Source organism: Helianthus annuus, chromosome 16 (assembly GCF_002127325.2).
Source record: "Helianthus annuus cultivar XRQ/B chromosome 16, HanXRQr2.0-SUNRISE, whole genome shotgun sequence".
Classification (NCBI taxonomy): domain Eukaryota; kingdom Viridiplantae; phylum Streptophyta; class Magnoliopsida; order Asterales; family Asteraceae; genus Helianthus; species Helianthus annuus.
The window spans coordinates 149,011,716-149,021,292 of record NC_035448.2 but is presented as its reverse complement, the minus strand read 5'-3'; the positions used below and the strand labels follow the sequence as shown (position 1 = coordinate 149,021,292).

The window sequence follows — 9,577 nt, the reverse complement described above, 5'->3', positions numbered from 1 at the left end:
ATATCAATAAGAATTATCCCATTCTCCATATTTCTTTCTCTACATGATCTATGTTCTCATGTTTATCGTGTATATTGGTTGCTAATAGATCGTTGTTTTACAACAAATATTTCATATTTTCTTTAAAATGTTTTGATAAAATATATTACTCGGGTAATTTCAAAACATAAATCGAAAAAAATGATTAATCGACAAAGCCAGAGGATAAAGTACCCCAAATTTAGGATGCATTGCTATAAAAAAAATATAAATCAATGTATCTTAAGTGGGATGAGAACATATTAAATATTTAAATCCTTTGTGTTAACACATGCCCACTTGTAAATGAAAGTGGCCACAAAAGCTTTGTGGGGACTATCATTCCATCAACAAAAGTTAATTCCTTTTGAACTTATTGGATTGAGATGTACATGAATGTAGGATTAAATTTCATATATCTTTTGTTACAGAAACTAGCTACCATTTTGTTTACAAACTACATAAAACCGAAATATTTCGGGCCACCCCCCTGCCCCTAAAATCCTGCGCCCCTGTACATATATGACCGATGATGTTATCGAACCTTGGTATGTATTATGCCAAACTTCATGTAAACTTAACTAGTTAATTGGTATGTGACAATAGTAGGCTCATGAGCCATATGATGTTTTTTTTGAACGGTAAATTTGGATCACTGACGGACCACTGGAGTATCATCGTGCCACCAGCGGAACCACCCGATCATATCCATCTCCACTGGGCATAATGCCTATACACCAATTCAGGAGGAAACCCAATAAATGTGGGAAAAACCCCCTTGTGGGAATCGAACACAGGACCGATTAGTCTCAAAGCCTTATCCCACCCCCAAGATGCCACTAGGCTATAAAGCCATGAGCATGAGCCATATGATTTTAGTCGTATAATAATCCAATAACTAAAAGAGTTAAAACATGTAAGGAAAAACTAACTCAAACTAGCCTACATTATTTTAAAATAAACTTTATCAATGAGTATGCTTCTATTTTAACAGTCTTCCACCATTCTGAAATCTGAACAATGAAAATATAACTAGTTTATGGTGATATATTTAGTGAAAGAATTTTTTTCTTCTACAAAACTTGATTTCAAATCTCACTCACTTTCTCTAGTAATTGTAAAAAGGGTCATTTCTCAATGTATACATTTCCTACTGGTTCAAAAAAAAAAAAAAAAAAAAAAAAAAAAAACAAAAAATTTCATAATTTATCGTAGAAGAATAAGACCGGGCCGAGCACATCTTAAGCATGCCTGGATGTTGTGACGTGGCTGCGTGGCTTCTCAGTTAGGCTATGCGGTGTGAAGGAGCATGAAAATGAGGCGTTAAGCGACATGTGGACGACACATCAGCATGCGTCAGAAAAGTGTCGTGGTGCAAAAATTGGGGGGGGGGTGCATGGAAGAGTGACGTTATTTGATACGTAGCACTCACTTTTTGTTAAAAATGTGTCATTGGGGTCCAAAGGCTACATGCCACACCAAATGAGCCAACGCCACGTCGACCCACTCTTTACCTCCACGTCGGTGGAAATCCTCTCGCCCCAACCTCAACGCCAAGGGCGTAGCATTTAAGGGGCCAGGAGGGGCGCCCGCCCCCCGAACTTTTCGCTAAGTAGTGTTGTACATGTAGTTTTCGTATAGAAAATTTTTGGGTATATACGTTTTCGACCCCCTGGCGAAAACGTCAAGCTTCGCCACTGCTCAACGCGGCCTTCCACGCCGTTTCCAGAGTGGTGTGTCCGGCGTGGAAAGGCCTAAACGCCACTAAACAACGCCTAAACTGTGTGATCTTAATACCGCGCCAACGTTCAAAGCGCGTACATGTGAACATTTGCAAGACTTTCCCCATGCAATGCAATAGTAGGATTTAAAAAATATTTTTCTCGTGTTACCATTTTGTAACAATAAAAAATAAGATATAAACTATTATTTTGTAAACATTTAGATACTCATCTATATATACAATATTAAACTTTCAAAAATTTTAAATAAAAACCACAACCTTCTCATAAACCTTTATTTTCCTTACGCTTTTGCAAAAAATGGATCCAAACAACCCGAACAACATCCATTTCTACATTCCATCTCTGCCACTACTGCATTATGACCCGAGCTCGTATTTTGCACCACCACAATTGTCATTTGACGGGTGGAATTTAAAATATTTTCAACCTAGCCAAAGTTAATACAAAAGCCAACCGTCTTCCCAACCCGTGTCCATACCTAAGACACATCCTGGCCCACCAAACAAAAGCTCCATGAAAAATTGTCCGTCTGATCCGATAAAGTGGACTTTTAACACAAACTATGAAGAGGTAAAAAAAAAGAGATAATATACGCCTGTATCTAAATATAACCAGTAGGAGTATCTTTTGGTAATGATTCAATTAGGAGCACTAACTATAGAATGTATGATGTTAATTACAATAATTACCATGAATCATAAGTATGATGTTAATTATTGGCATTTCAATTTGATTAATGGACCCGCTCCAAAAAAAAAAGATAAAATTTATACAAAGAAGATAGCATTTGATCACATGTTATTTCTTGTTTTTCCCTTTTGTATATACAAAATTTTCAAAAAAGAAAAGAACAAGAATAACAGAAATTAAGATGCATACAAATACGAGTATGATATAAATGAATTCGATTTAAAAGAGATAATGTCGATGAAGAACAACTGGCACTAATTCACACATCACTTGTAGCCTCAGAAATGCTCTCTAAATGCGGCCTCCACACGCCAACACGCCCTCTCCTTCGATCCTTTACCTTTTCTGATAAAATCTCAGTCAAGTAGCGATCCGAGACAAGAAGATTCGTTAATAAATTGTTATTTTCGCTATCGTTTCCAATATTATTACTATGGCTACTCTTTTTCTTCTTTGTAGTTGAAGACGACTTAGAACGAGTCTTTTCAGGCAAGGAAGAAGGAGGAACTGGCATAAGGAAATAAATCTTGCCACGCTTAAGTTGAGCTTCAGGTGGCAATATGATGATCTTTGGACAAGTAACTGTCCCTTCATCGGTGTAGGACGGAGAAGAGGGTTTTTTGAGTACGTGCTTAGGGTGTAGCTTCATGATCTCCTCAGCGCGTATTGTCCCACTTATTTCTTCCACATATCCATTTGAGTGTACGATCCGAATTACATCAAGTGCTCCACAAGGAAGAATGCATGAAATACAACATCTTATGGTGTTCTTCATCTATCTCCTGCTTCAACTATAACTCTATCATGGAGAAAGAGATATATAGAGAAGAGGGAGATTGGGAAGGAGAAAGTAAAGGCTATTTTTGGGTGAGCAATGTGCTTGTAAATATGATTGTTTTTGTTACCAAATGATGATAACATTATATAGTACTAGCTTTTAATTGTGGCCCCTCTTGTATCTAATTTTCCATCATTCTTTTATGCATACAAAAAAACATATAATTATTTTCCAATTATTAAATCTAATTCCACTGATTATGAATAGTAGTTTGAATTTAGATATCAATAGCCAAGCCTTCATTTCCTAAATGTTTTTACTGATATCTCTATATAGAACAAATGTATGACTTCAAGATTCGTCATAAAAAACCTATGCACCATAAGATTCGTCATAAACAACCTATGCACTTTCTTGATACAGATTCAGTCATGAATCTTTGGATTATCAATAGAGACGTTACTTTCGATTAATTAAAAAACCATATATTCTTTATCATATCAAACGTTTCATGTAGTTTCGTTCTTTGTCATTCGAGGCTTTAGTTTGGACTGTAAATACGTGGGACGACAAATAATTGTACTATTGCTTTTGGAAGCATCATTGAGGGCTCTCTTTGCTCCTGTCACCATTAGGTTCAATAATTTTAGGTTTATGGGTATGGAGTGGAAAGTGTTGGAGACTCATGGGTGTCTCATGCTAGTCCATGATTGAAATTTTCTTTGTAGGGACCTTTCATCTAAGGTTTAGTTTATGACACGCGGATGAATGATAAGGTGACAAGTGGTATTGATTGAACCATGATCAAAGGGTTAATGCAAAGTGAGTTAGAAGTGTAGGGTCCTTGATAGGAGGAAGGAAGGCCAATGGTTGGGTGAAAGAAAGTGTTGAAATGTGGCAAAATTGAATTAGAGGGATGGGGGATCTCGCCTTTTGAGAATAGTGTATGTATGGTCCTTTTGAATTTCTTAAAGAATGATCATGCGTGTTGGAAAGTGAAGTGTGATAAGTTATCCTTTGGGTGCTACTTTTTACACCCCCCCTATTTACTTTTTTCACCCCCCTCCTCTCACATACTTACAGGTGGGGCCTGCGTGGGACCGGCAGTTTTCCTCTCACAAGGGGGGGTGTAATCAGGAAGGAGGGGGGGTGTGTATAGAATGCGCCTATCCTTTTTGCTTACCTTTTATTTTAATTTTCTTTATAACTTTAGGGGTTTTAACCGTGACTAGCGCTTTAGTGGTGGATACGGGTATTTAAGTTCCACCTATGGTAGGCCCGTGTGAGTTTTCCACTCCAGGTCTCAAGTTCGAGTCTGGGTGATAGGGGTTTCTCATTGAGGGGTTTAAATTGAGGATCTATTGTGCGAGTGGGCTCTCTAGCGTGGACCCGGTTAAGACAACGTATGCTAGATCTCTCGATATTCACGAATAATTCACATCTTTAAAAAAAATTAATAGCTTTAGGGGTTTTACTTAGAGAGTGTGTAGTGGGGCGGTATGCAGCCCCATAGCGCCGCCGTATGGTGCCGCTGCACACCGCCACGAAGGGTGCTATGGCCCAAAAAATTTGAGAGGCGCGATTATTATAGCAGCGTTATTTGAATGTATTCGTTTTTTTTACAGTTGTAAACGGTCATTTATGTAAAAAAAATTCTATTATTTTCAAACCTTTCCTTTAAATAATACCCCCTTTCCTATATTTTTAAATCCACACACCTTTCCTTTAAATAATACCCCCTTTCCTATATTTTAAATCCACACATACTGAAACACTCTTTCTCTCTACCAATTTTTTAGAAATCCTTAAATTTTTTATACAATGCATCCATTCAACCGTGGCTTCATTCCTCCCCGATCAAGCGCGGACCCAAACCAAAGTGGTAATCCTACTCGCCCCGTGTCGCCGGTTCCCACTCGACCCAACCCTTTCGGCTCCAGTTTTCTCGATTACAATCAACAAAATCCCGGGTTCATGAATCTTTTGAACCAACCGCTATCATGGGACCCGAATCTCTACAAGTGGAACCCGAATCAAAACACCGATGGAATGGGGTCGTCTCAAGCGTTCGGGTCGACTCAAGCTTTCAGCTCCCCACTACACGAACCCGATGTTGTTCCGGAAACACAACCCGAAGTAGCGGAGACACAAAAGGGAAAAAGAAAACGACCACATAAAAAGAAAGCGGAAACCACCACCCGAGCGAAAAAAATGTGATATCGTGGGAGTCCAATGAGGAGTATGCGTTAACCCGCGCTTGGATCGATGTGTCGGAGGACCCGGTTATAGGTATATTTTTTAAATTCCTTTATTTTTTTGTGTTTTTCCGTTTTTTTTTTGTGTTTTTTGTGTTTTTTTGTGTTTTTTGCAGTTTTTTTTATTTATTTTCTGTTTTTTTATTTATCAGTTTATATATTCTGTTTTTAATTGTTTTCTGTTTTTATTTATTTTCAGTTTTTTAATTAATTTTCTGATTTTATTTATTTGAATTTTTTTATTTATATTCTGTTTTTATTTTTTTAAATTTTAGACTAACAATATATCTTTTTTTGTAGCAAACAATCAAAGTAAATCCGTTTTTTGGGCCCAAATACGAGATCTTTTTTTCGATCTCATGGGTAAAGGAGATGAATACCGCCCACCGGACTCTATATCGGGCAAGTGGACCAATATAAACAAAAAATGCACGAACTTTCAAACCGTGTACCAACGCACTTTTGCCGGATGGAAAAGTGGAAGCAAGGACGAAGACATTACGCAAGCGGCTTTGGTCGAGTATACGGATGCTAATGGCCATTTCCCGTATCTAAGGTGTTGGCAAATCCTTCGCCATAGCCCCAAATGGGCCAACATCTCTACTCCGAGTGGTCGGTCGGGAAATAAACGGCCGTCAAAGAGGTCCAAAACAAACGAGTCGGGTGAACCCGAAACGCCAACCTCCGACGCTCAAAACACCGAGGTGAACGAGGATATTCCGGATGACGAGCCAGTGGAAGAGCTATCAAGACCGCCCGGAAGAAGAAGCCGGGCGAAAAAGCCCGAGTCGTCGTCGATGTCTATGGGAACGGATATGAGTAACGCATTTTCGGAGATAAACAAGCGACTTCAAGACATATACGAACTCGGTACTAAACGTATGGAGGAGAACCGCGAAGTTACGGAGATTATGCGGGATAGACAATGGGCTCACGACTTTGAGTTCTACTCGAAACCGCACGACCACTTAACGGGAAAAGCTTTGAAAATGGCGTTGGCACAAAAGGAGCGGATTGAAAAAAAATATAACATTTGATTGTGTAATTTTTTTTTAATTCTAGTTTAATGTTTTTTTTATTCTAATTTAATGTTTTTTTTTTAATTTTATTGTACTCTTTTTTTATTTAATGAAATGATTTTTAATTTTAAAAGATTTAGAAATTAATTAAAAAAATGAAAATTAAAATAATGAGTAATGATGACAAAGGGGCTTTATGACTATGGCCTCAACTTGCATAACGCCTCATAAAACCCCGTGATGACATGGCATGCCACATGTCACATAACGCCCCCAAAGGGGCCTTATGACTACGGATGACGTTATAGGCATATTCAACTTTTTTTAAATGGGAACTACCATTAATGGGTAAAGTGCACATTGTGGCATGTTATGTTAGGTTATAAGTCAATTTGTTGGCCCCTAGAAAACATGATCGAAACAAATTTCATATTGTTTGTTAGAGTGTTAATAAGCTTAACAGATCGTGAGATATACGGAATCATAAAGCACCTTTACGTGTTACTAGAAATTGAAACCATTGCAAAACCGATAAGTAATTGAAAACCCGCATATATAGCCAATGACTTATGTGAGCATCTCCACCGCTATAAAGCGGATAGAGTCCGGTATCCATGGATAGAAGAAGTGGGTTTGTCATGCGTTGGAGGAGTTGAGTTGGCGATATCTGGTCTGGTGCACGTGGGGCCAAAAATGTTACCATTGAACGTTAAAAAATTAACCCTTTCATTTCTTAAAAAAAAATATAATTATTTATTATTATAAATTTTTGAGCTTTTCTTATTTTATAATAGTAAAACACATATATGATTATTTTTTAAGTTACGTTTTATTAATTAATAGAATTATTTAGTTTTATTATTATGATTTATAATAGTAAAACACATATATGATTATTTTTTAACTTACATTTTATTAATTATTAGAACTAGTTATTTTCCGTCCGCGCGTTGCGGCGGGACCCAATGACTACAAAAGGCGTGTCAGCAACGACAAACAGATACCAAATATCAAAACATAAATAAAATGACGTGGTAAGGATAGTCACTCCGTCATAAAAAAAACGATTTTAAATAACCTAATATATAATAATAGGACCCACACGTCCTACACATTGGAAATTCGGTTTTTTCAGTTCAGTTATTACGGTGCTAAAACGTTAAAATATGGATGAGCTCGGTACCGGTAACGGCAGCGAAAGTACCGATCCGGAAAATCATCGAAATTAGGTACCGGCACCGAAAATGCTCGTTACAATACGGTATGGTATTTGAAGGTAAAAATCAATAAATACAGGTATGGTGCTAGACCAGTGTCGAACCGAAAGTAACGATTCTGAAAACGCCAAAAGGTGGGTACCAAATTGGTACCGAAAATGATTTGGTATAGTAAATTTGGTACCAATACGATACCGGTTCGTTTACAGGATTTGATACGATTTGCTCATCAATATTCTAAATATCCAAGTTAATTTTACATGCTACAATTCATTCATTACAGAAAAAGATAAAAAAGAAAGCAAAATAAGTTGTGTATATAAAACCTCATTCAAACGAAATACAGTTTACTTACTGTGTGTATGAAAAGTAATCTAAACGGTGCAATTACTTGCATTGCTGCGTTGCTACAGTATTTGATGAGTCCGGTACCAACCGGTACCGAAAATACCGTTACCGAAATCCCCAAAAGTGGGTACCGGTACCTAATATAACTAGTATGGTACGGTTCGGTACCGGTCGGTACTGGTACGACACCGGTATTTAAGGGTAAAAACCGGTGAATACCTGTGCGGAACCGGTACCGAAAATACACCGGTTTGGTGAATTTGAGACCGGTACCTATACCCGATATCATTTGCTCATCTTTTAATAATGTTACTGTTCATTTTTTTCTAATTTTAAATAATTCTAATTCTAATTCTAATTTTAATTCTAATTTTAATTTAATAATAAATCACTGTTACTGTTCATTCAGTCTCCATTTTATTATATATAGATTCTTTAGTTTTATTATTATGATTTATTTTAATCATATTTTGTTTTTTTATAACATTTAGGCTATAGTAAATTATAATTATAATTATTATCGTAAAACACATGTATTGTTTTTTAACATACGTTTTATTGGTTAATAGAATTAATTTTGATGTTGTTGGTTTTATTATTATCATTTATTTTGATCATATTTTGTTTTTTATAACATTTAGGATACGACACGATATATATTTTTTCAAAACCGGACTATGAGTGGTAATATATCATTTTGATATTGTTTTATTATTATGATTAATTTTGGACATAATTTGTTTTCTTTTTTTAAATTTTCTGGATACGATGTTTTAACATATTCTAAATATGTCGTTGTGACTTGCATATTTTTATATATGTCTAGATATATATTTTTTTTAAAACCGGGTTGTGAATGGTAATGTACACATAATCGTAGCACAAACGTACATTTCACCAAAGATACGTCACATTTATTTTTACTTTTATTGGTAAATTGCCGTTGTTTACACTTTATTATAATTCCGAATATAACATGAGTTTGCATGTCACACCCCCAAATTACCACCTAGGGCGTGTCCCTAATGGAGGTGTAACGATTCAACAAAGAGCCACCAATCATATCAACACAAGTTATAATAAATTACCAAACTGAAATAAATATAACGTTTGAAAAGTTTAACCAAAGCTAAAGTATTGAGCGGAAGCATAAAAGCATAAATGTATAAATGTGTCGAAACCCAATCAATATAAATGTTTATCATGACCATAACCACTCCAGCAGCATCAGACAGCAAGTTCCCAAGTTCCTCCAGTAATTACCTACAAGCATGTAAACAAGTGTGTCAGACTACGCTGGTGAGTTCAAGGTTTGTGTTTGTTTACCAAGTTGTGTTACCGATCAAGTGAGTAAAACAGTTTGCAAAATGATGTGTTGTTTGTTGTTATGATGTTTGACGTTTTGATGTTGCTCATGTTAGATACCCTAGGGAGTGTGCCCATAAGTATCCGGGGAATGGGTACCCCTTAACGACCGTTTGCTATGTTGCCATCGTTAGATACCCTA

The 9,577-nt window shown here is 36.5% G+C and overlaps 2 protein-coding genes across 2 annotated transcripts; one reads left to right on the top strand and one right to left on the bottom strand.

The window, feature by feature from the left end:
- Positions 1 to 2,529: 2,529 nt before the first annotated feature.
- On the bottom strand, positions 2,530 to 3,352 carry LOC110916871. The gene has a single exon (XM_022161525.2). It carries the CDS (start codon positions 3,226 to 3,228, stop codon positions 2,713 to 2,715), a length of 516 nt encoding a protein of 171 aa, XP_022017217.1. The 5' UTR covers positions 3,229 to 3,352; the 3' UTR covers positions 2,530 to 2,712.
- A 2,493-nt stretch (positions 3,353 to 5,845) lies between these two features.
- LOC110919756 lies at positions 5,846 to 6,523 on the top strand. The gene has a single exon (XM_022164015.1). It carries the CDS (start codon positions 5,846 to 5,848, stop codon positions 6,521 to 6,523), a length of 678 nt encoding a protein of 225 aa, XP_022019707.1.
- Positions 6,524 to 9,577: the final 3,054 nt, after the last annotated feature.